At 40.6% G+C, this 24,622-nt stretch overlaps 1 protein-coding gene across 2 annotated transcripts in view; it reads right to left on the bottom strand.

Annotated features, from left to right (window-relative positions):
- Nucleotides 1-24,622, bottom strand: part of LOC136435753 (ubiquitin-like modifier-activating enzyme 1) — an 81,187-nt gene that overhangs the window by 32,789 nt on the left and 23,776 nt on the right. For both annotated transcript variants that reach the window (XM_066429449.1, XM_066429450.1), the window contains exons 6-12: nt 24,178-24,284; nt 20,564-20,654; nt 18,352-18,435; nt 5,170-5,218; nt 4,900-4,997; nt 2,013-2,159; nt 1,227-1,403 (exon numbers count right to left, since the gene is read on the bottom strand). In XM_066429449.1, coding sequence (XP_066285546.1) covers nt 1,227-1,403; nt 2,013-2,159; nt 4,900-4,997; nt 5,170-5,218; nt 18,352-18,435; nt 20,564-20,654; nt 24,178-24,284 — 753 coding nt within the window. The remainder of the gene's footprint in view (nt 1-1,226; nt 1,404-2,012; nt 2,160-4,899; nt 4,998-5,169; nt 5,219-18,351; nt 18,436-20,563; nt 20,655-24,177; nt 24,285-24,622) is intronic.

Raw genomic sequence — 24,622 nt, 5'->3', positions numbered from 1 at the left:
TCACATACTGCTGCAATACTAAAAGACCGGCGTCTTCACGTACAGTAACGCCCTGGTCATAGTTAACAAGGTGGAGTGTCAGTGACGCGTCAGAGAGCCGTCATTGATGCGTCAGGCAATCGAGTTATTCAGAACCCCGTCAGAATTCGTAAGCATCCCGACAGAATTCGTCAGCGTTAATCAACTTAATGAGATGGGGTCAGGTTTCATGTTTATTTTGCGACCCAACAAGACAATGGCAATTTGTCACCTCCTGGAGCGCCGGTTTGGTTTGCGATGTAAATGCCCAAAAATACCGACGGTTGATCAAACTGAAATTTGGCAACCAGCGTTACGCACCAACTTCGTAATTTGCAGGAACCAAGGATCTTATTCTCAAAGTAGATAAGTGCATACTGACTTACCAACATCAATAACGTTGTGGTGACATCAGTAAGACATGCATTCGTTTATTTCGTGTGTATTTTCGGAGAAGAAATACAAATCCCAATCCCGAACGATGTTGTTGTTTTGAAGTAACGTTTCACTTCCGGTAACTTCGGCGGGAAAATTTTCAATAAAAATGCAACCTAAAGCCTCTTTAAAACATTCAAAGTCCGCTGCAGTACTGTTGGAAAACGCAAGGTGGACGATTTTGACCTTGATTTTCCTTTGCACAACCACTACACACCTACCAAAAATCATGAAGATCCATCAAAGATTTCTCGAGTTGTGCTCTTGACATACATACAGACCCACCCAACAGCTGGAGTAACCGAAAATATAATCTTCTCGGCGAAGATAAAAACACTCACCTTCTAAACATTAACGTCATGACTGCAATTTCTGAATTTTACCAGCCGTGTCCCGGGTTGTAACATACATGTAGTAACAATGTCTCCTTGTCAGACAACTTCGAACTGTTGACTTTGAGGTTTTTGGAGCCCCATACTGCCGAACCTTAGGCAATGAACATGACTTTAATAGAGACCACGTCTTTTTGTCAGACAACTTCGAACTGTTGACTTTGAGCTTTTGGGGCCCGAGTTGATTAGGAAGATGGGCCGAGTTACGTGTAGCTTGGCAGATGGGCAGAGTTGACTGAGCCGAGTTGGTAATGGGCCGAGTCGTCTGACATCTGGTCATTCACCCTTTATCATTTCTCTATAAAGCAAAGTGGAATCCATCCGAGAAATTGTGAACCAAACAAACATGCTTGAGGTGCAGAATGATTGTACTGATACTACCTTCATGACTTCCTGTGCAGTGACCCCACCTATGAAGGCATTCATGGGGCTGAGGTCTCCCTGTGCAGAAAATGCCAATTGTTTCATCAGGTTTTCATCCATCTCTGCCACCTTTGCTGAGTCAGGGCAGGCAGCATTCAGTTCCTTAGCCACAGCAACAAGCTTGTCTGCATCATCCTGGTGGTATCAACGAGGATATATCATTATCTGTTTCTAATTTCTTATAGTGCCCAGCAAGGGGGGGGGGGGGGAGGGGGGGGCCAAGCCCAAGGTAATAGACAGGGAGGATAACAGACCTATTCAGTGGATCAAGGAGGTGGTCTGGTTTAGGAAGTCAACACCAGTGATGAACCGGGACGAGGGGGATACAAGCTTAGCCACGTTTGGGATTGTGTTCTCGCTGCAAAAGTGCCACTTACTTCATCTACTTATAGCGGCGAGAAGCAGTACTCCAGTCAAAAGCTCTGAAGAAGGTGTCTGACAGACACCAAAACTGTTTCAAACTTAACTAGACAATAGTAAAAATAAGAGTGAGAGAATAAAGAAACAGTAATATTGCAAGGCTACATGTAAGTATGATGCACATAAGTAAACATTATTAGGTTGAGAGTAAATAAATATAGAAGGTTGTAGTATGGAGGCTTTGTTATTTGCAGAATATATTTTCAAATTGTAGAACAAAATTGTGACATTCTGCAATATTGAAGAACCCTGGAAGAAAGTATTTCTACCACAGCTGTATTAGACTAACTAAATAACAACTAATAACAACCAGAGGAGACTTGCCTGGCTCCTGGGCTTGGGCGGTGTGCCGTTTTGTTGCACATAGTTGTGGAGGGCCAGGAAGCCCAGGTGCAGCTGAGCTGGGCGATCAAACTTGGCAAAGTCTGTCATCAGGTACTCGGGGTCTGTCAAGGACTTCCCAAGGGATTTCTGATGGGGAAATTTGGCTGATGTTTAGACTTGTCCAGAGGTGACAATGGAAAGAAACTGATAAGCTGAGGCAGCAAATAGTAGACATCACTAAGATAACATTATATACAATGTACAGTACACAGAAATATGAATCTTGTTAAACAAACATACAATATCCTATGTCTACTATACCTAGTTACCTTCGTCGACGAAGCTTCGTCGAGAAGGTTATTTTTTTATGCATGTCTGTGTGTCTGTTAGTGAACAGAATAAGTCGAGAACGCCTGGTTGGTTTGTTGTCGTATTTGGTGTGTCCGTGTGTATGTTGGAAATCTCAAGATGATTAGATTTTGGGCGAAGTACTTTGCTTAATTAACGAGAAAAGTGTAAAAATGTGTTATATTGTATGCTTAAGCATGTGCTTAAGCTGGGACGTGTTGTGACTACATAATGATGAATGGCCTTGGAAAAAAACAAGCAGATGTGGGGTGCACTATGATGAAGGAAATGCTAAATGCTAAGGATGTCCTATTGCAGGTGTAGGTAGCTTTATGAAAGGTGAATACACCTGTGTCCGTGTGTATGTGGGAAATCTCAAGATGATTAGATTTTGGGCGAAGTACTTTGCATGATTAACGAGAAAAGTGTAAAAATGTGTTATATTGTATGCTTAAGCATGTGCTTAAGCTGGGACGTGTTGTGACTACATAATGATGAATGGCCTTGGAAAAAAACAAGCAGATGTGGGGTGCACTATGATGAAGGAAATGCTAAATGCTAAGGATGTCCTATTGCAGGTGTAGGTAGCTTTATGAAAGGTAAATACACCTGATTGTGTATTATGCTTATGATGACCTTATTTGCATAATCTATGCAGAAATTTCATATTCCCTTTAGGTACATGCTACAAATGTCATATTGGAGGTGTATGTAGCTGTAGGAAAGGTAAATACAAAGGCATGTGCATTATGCTTATGAGGATATCATTTGCATAATTTATGCAAAAAGTTATTTTCCATTACGTTAAATGCCGCGGACGTCATATTGGAGGTATGGGTATTTTAGGTAAAGTTGAATACAACGGAATATACCTTATGCTAATGAAGAGCTCATTTGCATATTCTATGCAGAAACTTATGTTTGCTTTACGATTAATATTAATACTACGGATGTCATGTTAAAGGTGTAGGTGGCTTCAGGAAAGGTGAATGTACCTGAATGTGCATTATGATGAAGAGGACCTCATTTACATAATTTATGCAGCGATTTCATATTTCCCTTACAGCGTATGCTACAGATGTCATATCGGAGGTGTAGGTAGCTTCAGGAAAGGTGAATACAACAGATAGTGTGCCATGCTAGTGAGGGCCTCGTTTGCATAATTTATGCAGAGACTTCATATCTCCCTTACGGCATATGCCATAGATGTCATATTGGAGGTGTAGGTTGCTTTAGGATAAGTGAATAAAACAGAATGTGGATCATGCTAATTAGGACCTCTTTTGCACATTTCATACAGAAACTTATCTTATATTTCCTTTATGCTAAATGCTACGGAGGTCATATTTGAGGTGTAACGTTAGATACGTTTAGGAGAGGTGAATACACCTGAATGTGCATTATGCTATTTTGGACCTTATTTGCATAATTTATGCAGACACTTCATTTTTTCGTAACGGTGCATGATGCTAGAGACGTCATATTGGAGGTGTAGGTAGCTTTATGACATTTGATTATATGTGGCAAACTGTATCTATCAGCTGGCTAACTCATGTATTTTGCCAAGTTCTAATATCTCCAGCCACATCTGAAGCCTGTTAAATTAAGGCTACTGAATGCACTGAAACAAAACCCTACTATTCTCAATGTGGTAATATCCATGGAGGCCCTGTCACACATATAAACACCACTGACACTACCTCCTACACCACATACCTACCTTACATAAAGTGCCCTCTGAAAACACCCTGACCAACTGCAGCTACAACAAGCATCACAACAACTTCGTCAGCTAGACATCTTCACACGCACCAAATACCTTTCACCCAATGACACTAGGTTGCAATAACCTTCGCCAATAAAAAAGCACAAAACACATTTAAAAACCTAACATGTCACCCCTCTTACCCACAACCTCACCCACTTCCCGACTGATTGTGAAAGATTACAACATTGTCATTTCACGTCAACCACCTACCTAAATCCAAAATAAAACACACTACCATCACAAACCGAAAACATTTTGTACCCTGCACCAATTTTAAAAGGTTCCTATGCAGACTTCCACCAAACATACAAATCTCTAACCCACCTATCCATCGTCTCACAAAACACTTCAGCCTATTGCCAAAACGTTCCAACTTTCCATCAGCACAAATCTACTCCACATCCAACATCAAACAATTAATCAAACAACGACTTCCCTGCTATAACACCTTACTACCCTCCACGCCTTCTTTCCATACATAACAAATCACTTACATTATTTCCGCATATCCAATCCACATTACCATTATACATTTGCATCCTTCATAACATCCCACCCAACTATCAACCCATCCATTGACGAAGGTATGGGTTCGTGGAACTCTTGTTATTTGTCAGATGTGGCAAAAGTGCAATCAAATAACTACTCACTAAAAAAATAAAGGATGTCTACTTTTAAAATGGCTGGAGGGACATGTCATTAAGCTGAGAGAAAGAAGAACCACCAACTATCTACGGTTACACAAACTTACAAAAGAAAGTGCACACTTACAAAATTCAGAGCTTTGGGCTGTTTGACCTGCATGGCAATGCCTCCTCGGACATAGTCTGAGAGATCAGAGGTGTCACCAATACTGAATGTATACGGACCTGAGAAGAAAGGGTCAACGTTATTTCAGTTCTATAACTACTGGAGGATAGCTGTTGAAATTAGCAGATCTTATGGAATCATATAGACCAACCTTGGTTATCCTAACCTTGTTTAATGAGTAATGATTTTTATCAGGTTCAGGTAGAAAGATATAGACAACAGTGAACTTACCCATGACTTTAACTTTTCTGGCTTCACATCCATTGAGTTCTGTCATTCCCTACAGAAAAGGTAAATTTAAACTCTTCGGTAAGATCCACATGTCATTATATTGTATACAATGTCTGGGTTCGAAATACAAGGTTTAATATCTTTACAAGTAGGATTAAATCAAACAAGACATGGAAAAACCAGCTGCAAACTGGCATCCTTGTGAATAAAAAATTCGATCCATTCTGCAAACTAAGCTCTATGGGGTCAACCGGTCCGGTCCAATGCAGAACTCAGTGGGGAAGGCAAGGTACATGTATTTGAACAAAAGCTGGTTTTGTAGGAAGATGTTAAATCATTGTATACATTTTAACTATGATATTTTTCCATTCTTACAACTTACCGAAGCACACTTTCACAATGTTGTTTCTAAACATTCACTTTTAAGTACTTTCTTTGAAGAGGTGATGTTAGCCTGGCTGAAGGCCCAGAAAAAAACTCCTGATAATATGTCTGAATACTTGAGACAATTTCTCTGGTTCAATTCCAATATACTTATTGATGGACTACCTTTTTTCTGGGAAACCTTTAGCCAAAGAGGAATTTTGTTTGTTAATGATTTATTGAACATGGATGGATACTTTATCACATACAGATCATTTATTGGTAAATATGGAAGAATTTGCGATGAGCTTAAATTCATACAATTGTTATCCAGTATTCCCTTTAAATGGAAACAAAGTATTCAAGGTATTTCTCTATGTGAAACAGCTATTATGCCTGTTACAAAATATTCCAAGTGGGTAAAAGGACTTAAGATAAACAAGGAATTGTACCGTTTTTACTTAGTTGAAAGGAAATGTGTTGACTTCCATTGTAAAGCCCAGGAATATTGGATAGAATTGTTTAATGACCAGATACAATGGGATGTAGTTTACAGTCTGACCTATAAAACAACTATTGACTCCTATTTAAGATCCTTTCAATTTAAGTTGTTGCATAATTTTCTTGCTCTTAAGAATAAGCTTTATAAATGGAAATTATCAGAAAATACACTTTGTTCTTATTGTAAGACTGAGGAGGAAACTCCCGTCCACATCTTTTGTCAATGTTCTTTTCTTGTAAAATTTTGGGGGGATGTAGAAAGCTGGATCAGAAAGCATATGAACGTGGAATTTAGACTTACAAGTAAAATTATTTTATTTGGTTCATTAGGCTATCCTATCATTCTGAACACATTGTTATTAATTGCCAAGGTGTATATCTTTCAAAATGGCCGCCGTAACAGGAAAGAGGATGCAACTTTCAATTTGCCAGTGATTTTCAAGATTTGCAAGTAAATATAATATAAACTTGCTAAATTGCAAGTTGAAAATACTGGTGGATTGTGTAAGCACTGCGAAATGTCCCAAAGTTTCAGCCTCAAAATTGACCCAGAACATTCTTATTTTTGATGGTATGTACATTCATTTATTCATTTTTTTTCAAATGGGGCTTTGCTATCCAGGGATCCCACTAAATTGAAAGTTAAGGTTTTTCTGGCCATATTTCCAATTTTGCAACTTGAAAATACCGCTGGATCTTGTAAGCACATACCTGGTTACTTATTTCTAAACCCAGGTAGCATCATGCGCAACCTAGATTTTGACCCTGAAAACTCAACTTTGGGCCGAGGAAGCTCACACACAAAAACATGTGCTATCAGTCTCATAAAATATGCCAAATTTTCAATTGAAACACGGAAATCGACGTCGAAACAAACAAACAAATCAATAAGTTACCGATGCTTCTATCACTATTTTGTGTCTGAAGGCAAAAATACGTTGGAAAAACGGCGGCGTGCGCTTGGCAAAAATAAAAAAACATGGCAACATTGTTTCTGATAGACTCCCCCTGAATCTCACAATACCGCGAGCAGTGTTTCCGCCAGACAGCCGTCTTGTCTTTTGACGCCCTCTTGTTGCTGGGGATGGCCTGAGACGGAGGGGAGGCCGTCCTACAAAAAAAAATGCAATGCAAATTTTTGCAAGCCGGTGTCACCTCCAACCTTCGCTTCGCTACCCCGCGATCGGGCCTTCGTGCCACCCCCATTCCGAGGCTGGGTAGCTCCTAAGACGTCATTCGGGGATATGAATATTCATATCCAAGCCGATTGGATAACCCTTTGAACAGATACGCCAATCATGAGTCACTATTTCCCCCATCAGCTGTTCCCTAGTAATGTTGTGAAATTGAGACCCACCCATGTAGAATTTCGCTCAGCTCGCGGAAGTAGCGGACACAACAGGGCTGGAAGTTACATTTTTGTCGCCTACAGATTTATATTTCTTGTTTAACGAAGTAATTGGTGGTGTTGGGATGCAGTCCACTGTCTAGAAATTGACACGTGTTGTTTCAATGCCATTATATTTGGTCGGCCCGTGCTATCTTTCCCCAGCACACGTTCAAAAATTAGATCTTGGAATGGGTATCTTCTAAATTACTGATAGTTAGCTACATTTCCTTCTTATCAAAACTTGGTTTTGAAGATGAAGTGAGCGTCATTTCCGTATGGTTGAAGACTACTGATGTAGCACACGCTGTTCCGAGCTGCCAAACAGCGCCGCATCTTCAACGCGCCATGCCCGGAGGATTGCCCTTGTCGGCAACATTGAAGAGTGCCGTCGGTAATATCAAAGAGCTTCCGAGGACTCCAACGTTCACCCACACGCCCATGCCCAACAGAGCACGCCCAGTATTGCGCAACCCTCCGGCGCCTACGTGACCCACTGTGGATGCAAGAAACTTACCTTTCCTCACCAATTATTTGCCACTCAGAATACGGAAAATGGCGTTTAAGACAGTTAGAAATCTCAAAATTTTAAGGGGGGAAAAACCCCCGGACCTCCTAGAACGCTTGCGCCGAAACACTAATCGTGAGGGAATGATACAATACCCCCTATCGACATTGGTAAACATTGCAGTTTAATAATTCTAGCACTGTGACACAGCCTTGTCAAAACAAACCGGCAGCCGGCAGTTTTCGACGCCTACCGTATTTTCTTTGATCAAAGTACGCACCCTAATTAAAGTACGCACCCCGATTCGAGGAAAGTTCTGGGAAAATTTGCGCTCCTGAAACGTAAAATGCAAAAACCCGAATAAAGTACGCACCCCTTCTCCGGGCCGACGCCATACTGTATACGTACACGTGTAGTAGTTGAAATGTCCCGACCAGTATATGTCAATTTGACGGCAGTTCCTACCACAAATTATTGTTTTAAAAGAGATTTAAGTCGTTTATCATAGTTAACAGGCCATGAGATATTCAAGTTTCGTGAGACGTCCAGCAATCTTCCACCCGCGCGGTGGGCGGAGAAGCAACGCCCCGCTTTTTCAATGTTCAAAACGCACATGCTGCCATACTCGGCTTCTTTACGTTTTGGAACATGTTGTCCGACTTGAGCTGCTACTCAGCGCTCGCTTTCCCCACGTCGCAAAGGTCGCAATTATTTTAGAAATTTTGTGTTACATTATTTCGAATTGTACAAACTTTCACTTTTCATAGCGCACATACTATTCCGTCAATCATTGAATTGAAATACGTGAACTACATGATGAAGATCCGATATGACGTTGATTTCTGCCTGAAATTGTAAAAACAATATGTAATTAAGTGTTAAAAAGTTCCATGAAATTTACACGCACGATATACAAAACAGCATTGTAATGGCAGGTTGAAATACTCAAGTTAGCTTGTGAAAGTAACGGAGAAAACGAACGGCCTGAGTGTGAACTTCCGGGTTGCGCACTGGCGTATTTTTTCAATACAAAGCACATTGGAAACGATTGATGTATTACGTGGCGTGGGACCGCCCATGTTTTGTTGTTTTTTGATAAAGAGAAGCCGCTTTTTGTGACTCCCCAAACATCAGCAGGTACCCTAGCAGCGCTGCGGGAACGCTCAGTAATCTGTATAAAGAGCAGCGGGCAGTTAGTTCTGGACAGCTTTTGTTTACCTGCTGACATTGACATGTTCGATCAAGCACGTGATTCAAGCCTAGCCCGGCCATCTAAATATGGTAAATTTATGTTAACATCACGCGCACTTTTCAAAACAGCCAGTGCCGTGCTGGCAGACGGTTGCTATGGACTGGCGGTTGCTAACACAATGATGGACGGCGGCAGCCTACGTTCTTTGTTGAGGGGCGTGATCAACGTGCTGTTTTTCCACAAGCCGCCAGAACTTGCCGTGGGAAAGTTTTTCTAGATGATAAATCAGCAATATTTGTGCGAACTGTTGCAAAAATCTTAATGCCGCGATACAACTAGTAACCGGAGGATTTTTTTCATCATCTTCCACGCTATTTTTTCACACAAGGGATTGGATATTGGAAACAAGATGTGGATATCGTGGCCAGGATTGAACGCTACTTGGCGGGACTTGTTGAGCTGGCGTAGCTTCCATGTCGCTTCAACAATCTTCGTCGATTTCAGCGGTGCCTTCACTACTCTTGGAAAGATATTGAAAGTACCTAGGACGCTGTACAGAGGATACGTATCTTCGCAGTCCGTGACATTTAACGGTGGTATTATATAAAGGTTTGAACAAATAATTATTCATTTTAAATAAACTAAACATCAACTAAATTTGCGTACATAATTTTTGAATCTTACCGTTCATAAATCTTCTTCCAATAAGCTTACGTTGCCAGTGAATCTTTTCGGGGTCCTTGGGCACTGGGATCGCCTGAGTCCCGAACCATCCGTGCGCCGGGTGCTAGGTACGATGACTTGTAGTGTACGGAACGTATCTATTTTTCGTGTTAATATCAATGATACACAAACGAAACGCTGTTGTTTATTGAAGTTCAACTTTATTTTTATGCGCCAACATTCTTATCTAAACGATTTATGGCTGAATTGGTGTTGCTGGAAGCTCCCTTCGTCAGTGTTCCGGCTGATTTGAGGTTCTGCTCCGATTTGTCCGGACAGTGACCTCAAATAAAGTACGCACCCCCGCTTTGGCGATGGCCCGAGACACTTTTTGGATTTTTAAAAGTTTCAAAAGTGCGTACTTTTATCGAGAAAATAGGGTACTTACTTACATATTTGTGCCACCTACTGCCGTTTTCTGATGAAGATTCAATTTGAAACATATTTCAAGGCTCAAATTACCTTCTGAATCCACAAGCATGTGTACGTAAAATTGGAAGTGTTCCAATTACTGAATTTTTGCCTGAAGCCGCACATGTGCAAATATATTAGGTGCTTCATTCTGGTACGACGGACCGACGCTGCCTTGCAAAAATGTTTCTGTTCAGTTCCGATAAAATGCGGAACCTCGGAAACTGGTGATGGACTTGAAAAGACACATCGATTGCATGTATTCTCCTTTATGTTCTAAACCATCTGAAACCTTCCAAAGATCGTGAAATTTGCGCTGTAAAAACAAGAAAAATATTGAACGCCAAGTGTCGTCAGAAACAAAACACACCAATTTAATTTGTTGGTTTTCGGAATCACCGCTTCAGAAAAATAGAAAAATCAAAATCAACTAGAGTTCGGCAATCCCATACCTTCGCCGAATGGTGTCAACTTGTATGAAAGATGTGTTTGAAAGGTGTGCTATGGATTGAATACTTAATGTATGAAGATGTTCACCTTTATTTAAGTTCTGAATGCAAGTATCAAATTATAGTTATTTACAACTTTGGAATCAGGGCATGTTCTTATCAATTAAGCAAACTAGAAAGGCAACATATTCGAGGAAATGCAGGATATCCCCTCCCATTTCCTACACCTGAAATATGTCATCCTTAGCATTTACTATAAGGGAATTATGAAGTTTCTGCCTGAATTATGGAAAGGAGGTCTGCATTAGCATAAGTTATGTCCAGGTGTATTTAACCTTCCTTAAGGTACCTACATTTGAAGTATGACATCCGTAGCATGTACCGTAAGGGAAATACAAGTTTCTGCATGACCTCATTAGCATAATTTATGTCCAGGTGTATTCACCTTTCCTAGAGGTATCTACGTCTCAAATATGGCATCCATAGGATTTACCGTAAGGGAAATACACGTTTCTGCATAAATCATGGAAATGAAGTTCTCATTAGCATAATTTATGTCCAGGTGTATGTACCTATTCAAAAGGTACCTACATCTTAGATATGACATCCAAAGTATTTGCCAGAAGGGAAATATGATTTTCTGCATGAATTATGAAAATGAGGTCATCATTAGCATAGTCTATGTCGAGGTGTATTCACCTTTCCTAAAGGTGCCTACATCTCAAATATGGCATCCATAGCATGTACCGTAAGGGAAATACAAGTTTCTGCAAAAATTATGCAAATGAGGTCCGCATAATTTTTGTCCAGGTATATTCACCTTTCCTAAAGGCACCTACATCTCAAATATTACATCCGTAGCTTTTACGGGAAGGGAAATACAAGTTTCAGCATAGATTATGCAAATGAGGTCCTCATAAGCATAATTTATGGCCAGGTGTATTTACCCTCCTTAAAGGTACCTACATCTCACATATAACATCAGAACCATGTACAAGGTACATATAACTTTCTGCAATACCATTGGTAGAGCTACCACCTCACATCTACTTGGTTTTGGGAAGAAGATGAAGAAAAAGAACAGGCAAGCAAACTGGGCTCCGGTGACGTCCCATGAGGAGCGCTCCCGGGGAAAGTAGGTCACCCGCCCGCAGGCCTGTCAGTGCAATTTAACCTGAATATATAGACATAATAGCAAATTGAAAGGGAACTTCAACTTTTTCTCATTAATCATGGAAAGAATGACCTAATTTGCATCTCATTATGTTAATCATCACTAATCGTTTCTACCTGCCCAAAACAATTAAGATCCACCAAAACCTGCTTTAGTTATCCTCCTCCAAAATTTAGATAATAAACTGCCCCCTGTAGTACCGTAGGAACCCCCCAGAAGACCGACCTTCGAACTTGACCTTCGTTTCCCCTACCCCCAACAACCCACTTAATTTCATCACGATCCAGTAAATCTCTCTCAAGTTATGTCGCAGACAAACTAATTGTCAAACACAAAACTTCCACTACAGTGCCAAAGGAACACCGCAGAAAACCCATCTTCGAACTTGACCTTCGTCTCCCCAACAGAAACTTACCTACCAAAAATCACCAACATTCGACCTTGTCTTCGAGAGTTATAACGGCGACACCATCACTCCACAAATCCAGACCAATCGCATACCCTTCTGCCTCACGGCGAAGGCAAATATACCAACGGCTCCACTCTTGAGGTATCGCAATACCCTGCAATCCCAATTTGAATTGATACAGGGCTCTCTTTGTAGATAGTTGCAAGCCAATCAAAATGCTGGAAATAGTCACATGATATAGAGAAGCCAATCAAAGACTTTGCTATTTCAACATGTTTATTGAAGCAAGGAGGTTGATTGAAGGGATGGCATTGAAAATACATGTAGGTCGGGAACGGTGCATGGTGGTCCCGTTGCTAGGGATCTATCCGCGTTGCCATGCAAAAGTGCTCTGCATAAGCGGGGGTGCCATAAGCCAGGCGGTGTAAAATAACAACACAAATCTAGCTCAAAATAACACATGATCCAACTAGAAAGGCAACATTTGCGAGCAAATACAGCATGTTTAGCCATGCTCCTCGCCATGCAAAAAATGGACTCCCAAAATAACAATGGACCATTCTAAAATACTTCCACTACAAAAATGGATCAAACTTGAGTTTAAAAACAATTATCAGTCTCTCCATACAGGAGTGGAGTCTTCCTGTAGCACCTCAACACAATATGGACCAGTCCAAAACCATATCCACTTATTAATTAACAAATACACTTCTGCTAACAAATGGACTTTTTCATAATCATTCCAGCTCAAAATTGAAATAAATAATTACAGAATCCTCCCCTTGCAAGAATGGGATATTCCGTGCCATCTCCATGTAAACTAGACCAGTGGAAAAATATCCGCTGAAAATTACACTCTTGCGCATAATCAACCCAGTTCAAAATTGAATTAAATCAACCCCAGGGAAGAATGAAGTTTTCCATAGTATACATAATGATATACAGTAGAATCCGCTTAACTGCACCACCCGTTTGTCAGCGTTTTTGGTGCAATTATCCGGTTGGTGCAATTATGCGAAATGCCCAGCTGGACAGCACCACCACGGGCGAGGGGGTGTATTGTTAGTCAGAAACGCTAGCACAAAGAAAACAGACGAAACTAGAAAGGCCGTCATTTGCCCCTGAGCAAATACAGCATGTTTAGCCATACTCCTCTCCATGCAAGAAGTGGGCTGTCCCAAAATAATACTTGGGCAAATCGAAATATTAACTGCATGTAGAAAGGCAACATTTGCGAGAGCATCATACTTCGCCAATCTCCCTCCCGATGCATAAATTGACTGTTCCAAAATCACCCGTGCAAAAAATTCTCTCTACAAGTTCTGCGAGACCCCAAGAGCTTCTTACTGCAAAGGCTTGCGTGTGTTCCTGCAATATGACCTCAGATGACCTAAATAGAACAGTGTTCTTTGGCCAGTAGCAAATGGAACTCGGGGATCCTTAGATAGAACATGGATTCCTTGGCCAGCAGCAAATAGAACATGGAACGGGGATACCACATTTGGCCTGTTTTTGGTCTGAAAATGGGCCCAAAAGTCCCCAAAATGAAGCATTTTGAAGTGATGTACATCAGAAATGTGATTGAAGTCCTGTAGGGACATGTTCAAGGCACCCTTGTACCGAATTTCAGGTCACTTGCTTGCAATACCAGGGCACAGGAGCCCAAAATAGAAAAATTGTCTAAAAATGCCCCAAAAAACCTCCATAAAAATGTTTCAAAACAATTAAAAAAGGGTCTGGGGGTATTTGCAATCTTTACCTACATGCCAAATTTCAGGTCGTTTGGCCCAAAAATGACGGAGTAGATTCCATTTGAAGATATGGCAGGAGAAGGAGAAGAACATGAACAAAAACAATATGTTGAGCCATACTAGGTATGGCTAAACATAATTATTCAGTTATTAACTTTATTTATTGACCCTTTACTGAAAATAAAGAAATGACTACGAACCTGTTTTGATTTTGCATTCTTTCATTTTTCCATGCGATCTACCGCATTACAACACACGTAATGTTACAGGGGAGGCATTCTGAAACATCGTCATGCCACTCATGGGATAACAGTTTCTGTGTTACATTACGTAGAGTGCAGTTGTCGATTTACGTAAATAATGTACCGCCATGAAACTAGGAATTGAAACCAAAACTTGGTTACTGATTACGGGTGACTAGCCCGGGACCTCCCATACGATTCCTATCAACGTAACTGTCAATGGAGACCGCCTTCGTTTGTTACTCAAAACAGTTTTAAACATATTGGCGGTATTGCGCCTTTACATCGGCAGGTATCGGCTCAGTTGTACCTCGTTTGCCGATTTTAGCGCACCTTTTCAGTTAACTTGTCGAGGATTTTTGAAAAAAAATTGGTGCAGTTATCCGGCATTGGTGACCATGCGCGGTGCAGATATGCGGAGTCACTAACAATGCAGTGAATGGGAACCGGTTTTGGATATTGGGATTCGGTGCAATTAAATGGAAGGTGCGTTTATCCGATGTGCAATTAAGTGGCTTCGTCTGTATTTGAAGATTTGACAGGAGAAGAAGAAAATGACCAAAAATGGGTGAAATATAAAAATGTGACACCCCTTTGTTTGAATGCATGATTCAATAGTACAATAATGTATACACTTTGGGTTGAAAATAACGAAACCAAAAAATTCTTTGTTTAAAAAATCGTTTTGAAAGGCTGTATGGCAAACATTTGAATGAGGGCCTGTGTACATGCCAAATTTCACATTATTTTGGTTTAATACATATAGGAACTGGAGATGTGTATCTTTTAAAAAAAAAGAGTGAACAAAGCCACTCCTAGGAATTCCCATACCATATTTGGCATGAATACTAGCCTACACCTGCGCCATGTAATTAGATTAACTCAATTGACCAATCAGGTGGTCGCAAGGCTCACAGGCATGCAAGGCCAGGTGCAAGGCACTTGGGGTCAATGACCTTTAGGTCATATGTAGTATTGAAAGTGACAGAAGTGGCAAATATTGTCAAGAAAGCCCAAAATAAATCGTTTTGAATATATGTATGCCAAAAATGGGAATGTAGTCCTTTAAATATTTGTTCAAGCCACATATACAGCAAATTTCAGGTCATTCGGTTGAAATACCAGGGCGCAGGAGGCCAAGATATGCTAAAAATAGCCTAAAAACCTCAATAAAATCACTTTCAAGGTCAATATCAAAAAAAGGAAAAGAACGCACATTGGTTTTTGCCTACATTACCTCTGTACCAAATTTCAGGTCATTTGGTCAAAAAATGACAGAGATGAATCGATTTGAAGATTTGACAGGAGGAGAAGAAGAAGAAGAAGAAGAAGAAGAAACATGAGTAACAAGATTTTCAACATAAAAAGATGTTGCCATGGCGACGGTGGTCTCTGTTAACGTTTTCGTTTTTAGCCCACATGCAAATAAGGACCTCGCATAATAAATTGCATAAATCATATCAGTCGATCACCTTCTCTACCAAGATAACACAAGTTGTCCAATGTATGAAAATCTTGTTTTCACAAAAAAAGATATCGTACCATTTCCTCATAAATTATGTAAATGAGGCCCTCTATGCAAGATTTGTGTCTAATAGTGGCCACATTTACTTAATTTCCAAATGGTTCAAAAATGAAATCCCCATCATTTACCACTATGGATTTATAGTATTTGTCATTAATTATGCAAATTAAGTATCAATTTGCATAATTGATATCTATCGATATTTATCTCTTTCTCAGTTACATATGTCATGTGTTTGAGAGTCCTATAATAGAATGCAGCTGATTTATAAACTGTCCTCATTAATTATGCAAATCAGATATTGATTTGCATAATTGGCATATGATTATGTAAATCATCACTTAAGCTATCTACACACCAAAAATTATGATGATCCGTCATCCCCTTCTTGCGTTATTCTCTTTCAAAGTTTGAGTCAAAATCAGCTCCTGCAGTTCCAAAAAAAGCCGCTAGGGGGTCCAAATCTACAGGACATATTTTCCTAACAAAGAGCTATCTACTACTTAAAAATCATGACTATAGCATGTTCAGAAGACGAGATTTGAAAAGTGAAAGTTCCCCTGCAGTACCATAGAAAGTCGCTAGGGGGCCCAAAATCCAATCATTACAAGGTCTCCTACAGACCTACCCACCTACAAAATATGAAGACAATACATCCAGGCATTCTTGAGTTATCGTCCCATGGACTTTCACATTCCTGTACAATTCCTAGAATTCTTGCAATCTGCACACAATATAGTAAAAATTTGGCTCGCCCCTGAGGCGTCGCCAAAAACAATATGTTTAGCCATACTAGGTATGGCTAAACATAATTATCAAACTAAGAAAAAAATATATGAACACGCAAACTACATTAGTTCGCTTTGAAAATCTGTATAATATACGAGCTGACGCGAACACAGCGCTTCAAATTACCCGCCTTTACGCGTGTATGTATATATGTTGATTTTGGTCAGTGAACTTTGAACCTTTGGACTTTTTTGTCTACCGTATTTCTTCTAATAAAGGACACACCCCAAATAAAGTGCGCACCCCCGATTTGGGATTCACCGCAACCCCAATTAGCCAGCTGAGATAGTTGACAGAAAAACCTGAATAAAGTGCGCACCCCCGACTTGGGCTTCACCGCAACCCCAATTACGCCAGCTGAGATAGTTGACAGAAAAACCTGAATAAAGTGCGCACCGCCGATCTGACGCCGGTCGATCGGCGCGTGTCTCCAAGATGTGGCCACGCCCTGGTATTCGGCACGCTATGAAGTCCTGGTGTTTTTCTTTATCGTTAATTTTTCAAGGAATTTTCTGGAAAACATTACCATTATTTGGGGGCAACACTTTACCCTCTACTAGCGGAGTAAAAAGTTTTGAAGTTTAAACATCACGCTGAGAACCTCGCGCCAGGATATCTGACAAACTTCCTTGATATTGAAGGACCAGACGACGATCCGCTTGATTTCTACCGGGCTAGTCAAAGACAAACGTGTAAAACGTATTTTGAGATAAAATAAAAGTTCGTCTCTCGGCATTTATGCCCCAAAATACAGCGTTGCATTGACAAATCATTTCATTTCGCCTATCGCCCGCCGCCATTGTTTAAATTCTGCTGCCCCAAGATGCATTTCGCGTGTTACGTAATCCTCATCACGTGTTCGCATTACGCGTCTCTGATTGGTTGCTGCTGCAGCTGAAGGCGGGAATTTTGTAGAAGCAGTGCATCATGGGGCAGCAAAATCGCGATCCAGGCTTTTTCTTTGTCTGAAATGTTACGCTTGAAAATGCAATAAAAACGCGGTTTTATCGACTACATAGCAACATTATAGTAAAGAAAATGCAAAACCAAAAGATGTTTTCGGGAAAGCATACATTTATTTGCAGATTTATGGTGGCTTTTGCGTAGTTTTGGCGATCAATGAACCCGGAAGTGTGCCGAAAGCGGCGTGGGTTTTCGCGTTTTATCCGTCAAAACAAAAACAAAACTCCTGCTGAAGCGAACTCTGGAACACTTCAGATCCTAGCCATTACGTTTTTGATCCATGTGAATATCCACAGATACGCACGATGTGCCCGTATTTGCAGTCGTGTGGGTGGTTAGGAAATTATTGACGTCGCAAGCGGCGTAGTACAAGCGGCGTGGGGTACGAAATTATGGCTGGCCGGACACACTGAAATAGTCGTGCGGTTGAAAACACCGAGCGTTATTAGGTGTCTCATAATTTGATATTTAATATCTCTTAATCAATTATTTCTTTATCTAGAATACCTTTTCAAAAATATACGTATGATGTAGCATCATTATCTTGTAAACATTATAAGAACATGAATAAGAACAGAACATGCATAAATTATCGTTGCTTGTCGGCAAAGTGAAGGGGCTAGCCTGCTGAGGTAATAATCGGTGACTTCCTGGCTTACGTCGCGACTTTTCTCCAGAGAAAACCTAAATAAAATGCGCACCCCGACTTTGGCTTTGACCTGAAGCCTCATCTTGAAGGTTGAAATTTCAAAGAAATACGGTAATCTACGTCTCAAACAGTGGTTTTATACATACCTGGATTTCCTGAAAGGTCACAAAATCTCCAGTCTCCAGTCCGTGTCGAGATTCCTCCAAGGTAGTCACAATGCCTTCCTCCTCCTGTACAAACATGTACGAAACACATGATGGGCAAGCTCCAATTGTCAATGTGCTCAATACTGAAGAACCAAAGACATACATTGTAGGGTACTTAAAGAACTTTTCGAGTGGCCTTTCATTTTTGGTTTAGAACACTTCAAGCAGGGCTGTCTCCAGGACCCGACCTTCCGTCCCAGGACCGTAAAAGATTAAACCCTTTCCGTCCCAAAAATATCAATTTCATGTGATAAAACTGATGAAAATGTATTTTTTGAGCTTAAAATGACAGATTCAACAATGAATGAAAAATCAGCTCCCAAACAATGAAAAGCTGGAGACAGCCCTGATATTAAGTATGTCTTACAAAAATTTGTTTACTGTGAGAAAATAACTGTGGGCATTCATGCCAATCCAGCACTGGAATTGAAAATCACAGAAGTGCCATGACATTCTGAACGATTTCATACTCCAATTTGTAAGTTAATTCAAAATATAAACCACCATAAAACTTAACATAATATCTTTTTTAAATTAAAGATACAGAAGTATCAAAGTAACTTCAAAATATGTTGTAAACACTGTCTGGAGACCATAAACATGTTTCAAGGCACTACATATATTTTACTAGTGTTCCTATTTCCAGAATGACTCATTGACAGTGACGTAGGAAACCTAGCTTGAACCTAAATTATCACATGGCCAGATGGCGTCGACCAATCAGAAGCCTCCATTGCCCACAATAAGTGGTCTGTTATCACGCCATAACACACCACTTATTGACGTCACGCCTTAACAAAACCGTTGCATTTTGTAGATGGGGGTATCTTTTTGATGAATCTTTTTCTTAACCTTATTCAAAATATCTTTATTGCTTTAAAATTCCCAAAAATGTCCGTAGAATACATACAGAAAACATGAAAAAAAGGAGAAAAAAATTCCATTCAAGTAAAATTCAAACGGAGGGACTAAAAACAATAATTTTCACACCCCCACCGTCAAAGTGGAACCGGCCCAGATCAGACGATCTGTTCGCAGAACGCGTTCGAACGTCCGCCATAAGAGTACCACAGTTTTTCGTTGAGGAACTGTCAGACGCCGACTTAGAGTCAGTTTTCGGGTCATGGGAAGTTGGAGAAGACGCCCAGGAACATGCTTCAGCAGCTGAGGGGCAAGGAAGCTGACGAGTGTGACCAACAAGAAGCAGCGGGCACACAGAGTCTCCTCTCCACTCGTCACATTGTATTTCCCGAAGTAGCAAATCTTGGCAGACAAAGAAATCGCCCATGAAACCTCCTGCGTTTCTACCCAAGAGGACCCCAGGCCGGTATGTTCACGTTTCTGCAGGGTTTTACCTGGCGAAAATTAAAATATTGCCAGCAAAGTGATGTCGTCTTGTTCAAAACAAACGCCCCCCTCCCCATGGCCCAAGTCACGAACACGTAACTTCCCCAAACTGATGTGTTGGCATCGAAAGAATTACGGTCAAAATCGCCAAAATTCTTACATGTTTGTACCTACAATGATCTCGGCTCGATATGTATACGCTTCTGTGGGATTTCTTTCCGGCTTGAGCAATAATTATCCGGAGAAACTACAACTTGCGGCAAAGGGGAGGTAAAGATGCAGGATTCTTACCACACCTAGGCGTCTAACAACCCATCAATTTATAACCGTGTGGGCTCGAAGACAAGTCATCACTTGTTTACATTGGATTATATGAAGATCATATGTACAATGGATTGATTTTACATGAATAGTATTAAATAAAGAATCTATGTATTATACAGAAATTTGTCTCTTATATGGGTCATGATCAGTTTGGATAGGCTATGTGATAATAACGTTAATGACCCGCCTGTTCCCCGGTGTATATGGTGTCAAAAAGCCTGGTCATGTGCTATAACCACCAAGTGAGCGAAGAGAACGAGGTGTTTTTATTCTGTGGTTATAGCACATGACCAGGCGTTATGACACCATATACACCTTGGGGCGGGTCATTAACCCTTAATTGTTCACCACATATACGACATAGTGAAGAATTTTGCATAATCTGATCTATCCAGTCTAAATTATACTCCAATTACCGGCATCAAAAAAGCAGAAATCCATTGTCAGTAAATATATGTTAGACAGCTATACTGATGCTAACCTTGGAGATAGCAGAGATCATACAGGACACTGGCTCCTCTCCTGTTGGATCTGACACCAAGAAGTCTTCACCAAAGTCACAAAAGATTTGTCTGGAATAAGAACAACAAAAATATGTAAACTCTCTTTGCAGTGTCAACCTAGCAATATCAGGGAAAACCTAAGCCGTCAGAATGTGGTTGAAATCTATGAATTTGACACTCATCATTACTCCGGCGAACCAGTTTGGCTTCAAACAGCATCACGGGACCGATATGTGCATCTTCGCCCTTAAAGAGGTTATCTCCTACTTTAAATGTCGAGGCTCCCCAGTCTTTGTATGTTTTCTTGATGCTTCTAAAGCATTCGATCATGTTAACTACTATACATTGTTTAACAAACTGCTCAACAGAGGACTTCCTCTGTATTTTGTTCGAATCATTGTGTGTTGTGTGTTGGTTTCATATGTTGTCCTTCAGAGTGCGCTGGGGGACTACCGTGTCTGATAGCTTCAGCTCCAGCAACGGTGTCCCTCAGGGGAGCTTATTGTCTCCCATCCTATTCAATATATATATGTCCAATCTCAGCGTCCAGTTAAACAATGCCAAAGTGGGTTGTCATATTGGCAAGGTTTCCGTCAATCACTTAATGTATGCAGATGACATATGCCTAATCTGTCCTTCAGCGAAGGTCTTACAAAAGTTAATTAATATATGTGAGGCCTTTGGTGCCGACAATGATGTCCTACTTTGTGATAAGAAAACCAATAATTTTGTATGTATTTTCCATGCCCCCCCTTACATTTGAATGGTGCGCCACCCTTGGTGGAGTTATATGGTACCCTTCTGGCCTACGTTCCCTCGGCCACATATTTGGGTTTTCAAATTACCCCCAACCTTTCCGATGACGATTCAATTCGAAAAATTACTAGACAGCTCTACGCTAAAACAAATTCTCTCACGTAAATTCTACTTATGCTCAGCAGAGGTGAAGCGCATCCTTTTTATTTCGCAGTGTTCTGCCATGTACTGCGCACAACTGTGGACCAACCAGTGCCGGTGCAATGCAGAGACTCCGGGTGGTTAACCATGACGCTTTTAAGATGTTAATGTCTCAGCCTAGAACTAGGGGTACTAGTAATTCTTTACTTTTTACTTTTGGTAAAAAATCCTCAATAAAATCATTTTGAAGGCATTTACCCAAAAAAATGAAACAAATGCCTAGGGGTGTGTGCTAACTCTACCTGTATACCAAATTTCAGCCCATTTGGCCCAGGGATGACCGAGATGAATCGCTTTAAAGATTTGACAGGAGAAGAAAGAAACATGACCAAAGACAATATGTATCGCCATACCTACATTGTGTAGTATGGGCGATACATAATAAGAGGATTATTCAAGTTTCAGCTTTGTATTGCTCTTTTTATGCAATTAACACCTTTCTTTGATCTAGTGCTATAATTTCAGTAACAAAATTACCTTTAGCTATGTAACGGTTGGATTGATATTGAGAAATAGTTTTAATAAATGAAAAATTAAAACTTATGATAAAATATGACCACACTTTTTAGGTACCGGTATGTGCAGGCCAGAGTTCCCGCCAGGCATACCTCAGTGCGTCTTTGGATGTACTTTTTTTGGAAAAGACGCACTCAGCTGGGATGAGTGCCTCCAAAAAAATTTCGAAGGGAGGCTAATTTCTGTCTCCAGTGGAACTAGAATCTTAGAACAACCGCTCTTTTAGTAAGAAAGAAGCCTACGATGTACAAATGTACTACCAGGGTTCTCTGTTACGCATTGTTAGCAGTCCATGGCCAGGGGAAGAGCGCTGCACGCCTCAAAAACATCAAACTCACGCCCAGTACCAATGAAATTGCCAGGCGGCCCTGGCCCCAATGCTACACGCCCCCGTTATCTTCAAAAGTGGCGACGGTCCTACGGCCACGGGGAATAGAAGATTCACTCGAACAAGGAGCGCCTCTAAATATCGTGTTGTTGCCCTCATTGTACTTTTCTTAATGACAGTTATACGGATATTCACGGCTCTAAGGATTTTACAAACGGTTTAAATCTTGAGCTGTGAAGAACTCAGCCAAAGGTTTGCGCCTTGAAACGCCTGAAGGATGACAGCATCACAACGTAACAAAGCACAAAGCAAACACATCGATACATAAAAAGTTTATCTATGTCCCAGAAACCATTTTGATTCACTAAAATCACACCCAGCTTCTTGTTATTCTTCGATTTTATATGGAGAAATATCATAGCGTCTATCAACTGAAATTGTGATCGTGATCTCCCTCTCTTATGTTTGGATGCGGTGCAGACCGGCTGCAGCCATCTTGTCAAAAGTCGTGTCACGATTTAGTTCAATTTGCTCTTGGAAAATTGACGCAAAGACCTGATCTTTGGCTCGCAGAACGACTGCACGAGTGTGAGAACAGTTTTACGTACATGTAGGAAAAGAAATAGTACTTATACAGGGTGAAGAAAGCCCGGAGACTCGTCAATGGGAGCCAAAGCACGGGCGGCTTTTCTGTAGAGACACAACTTTCTTTTCCATGGCTGCAGCCTGTAGGACCCTGAAGTACTGTTTTGCCTTGCAGTTACGATTTTGCCGCCGGATGATCATTGATTTTCTAGGATTGACCCTACATTGAACCGGCCTTGATGTCATGTGGACTTTTGTGACGGTAATTTACCGAATATGCTTCTTTGACCCACAAATGGATTCTATACTTCTCGTCCGATAATCAACTAGATTCGTATACGTGGTAACGTTATGTTTGTTATTAAACTACGGTCTGCTTGCGAAAATTACTTGTAAGTTCATGTTTACTTACCTTTCCCTGTCAGTAACGTTCACGAGAACTCCCGGTGATAGTGATATGAAAACGAACTCTCCGGTCGAGAACAAACGACTGAACATGAAATGAAAACTGATAGCCGGTTTTATCAAAGAGTGAAAAACTTCAATAGTAATTAGTATTTTTCATGTTCATTCTCAAACTTGGTCTGTATCAATGTACCTCAAAACACGAATATAGAGGTAAAGCAATGTGTGAGAAGTCAACTACAACGTGTAACAACATAATCTACTGATTTCCTGAGTTTTGAAGATTTGTGGGTACAGTAGTTCTTATTAGCACCGCTAACAGTTACCGATAATACCAATGGCGGCGGTAAAAACTGACCACCGACAACCACTCTCAACCGCATGATTTGCCTATCAAAATACGGGAGATTGCGTTTCTGGAGGCTTGAAGATCCAAAACTTCCCGGGCGAGAATCCCCCCCGACCCCCTAAATTGCGACTGTCCTCCCCCAGCCAACATTTCATTTTGGTGGACGCACTCATGAACATGGGCTGGCGGGAACGCTGGTGCAGGCATATATAATCTATTTTGGTGGCTGATTTACAACTGAACAAATAGTAAAATCGTGAGTAAAAATTTGTGAATGGGAATAGTGATCCAATTTTCTTTTTTTTTTCAACATGAGAAAAACAGGAGAGGCGATTCGGAGAAGCAACAAAAAAAATTGGGGTGGCCTTACCAAGAAACTTTTAGTTTTAAACTATTTTTTTTCTTTCCGTCCTTCTGTGTAAGGTTAACAATCTGAAAGAAAATAGACTTACCCAAACAGGCCTTTTGTAGAGGCCACAATCAATTTGATGCCTTTGGCATGGCAAAATTCTCCCAGCTTCAGCTGTTCTTCCAATCTAGACTCCGTCAGGACAATCACCTACAACAACAAAGCAGGTCAACTTATATAATTCAGTCAAAATAAAGCTATACATGTAGATGGCTGCCACATACATCCACAGTACTGTACAGACCAAACCTTCACAGACCCTCTAGACATATAAACACATCAGACAAAATTGTTGTCACTTGCTTGGTCTAGGCTTTCAAATAAGTCCTTACCATCAAAAAGTCCCTCTAAATTTGACCACTTTATTACACATTAGCAAGTCGTAACTTGTAAACTATATATTAAGTTTTTCAGTGCATTGTGCTACAAATTGCAACTTTGAAATACAATTTCTATGACAAGTTCCCTCATACATAACATTAAAAAAA

This window comes from Branchiostoma lanceolatum, chromosome 5, assembly GCF_035083965.1.
Source record: "Branchiostoma lanceolatum isolate klBraLanc5 chromosome 5, klBraLanc5.hap2, whole genome shotgun sequence".
NCBI lineage: Eukaryota > Metazoa > Chordata > Leptocardii > Amphioxiformes > Branchiostomatidae > Branchiostoma > Branchiostoma lanceolatum.
Note: the sequence above shows the minus strand (reverse complement) of the source record. Positions and strands in the feature narration are given on the sequence as shown.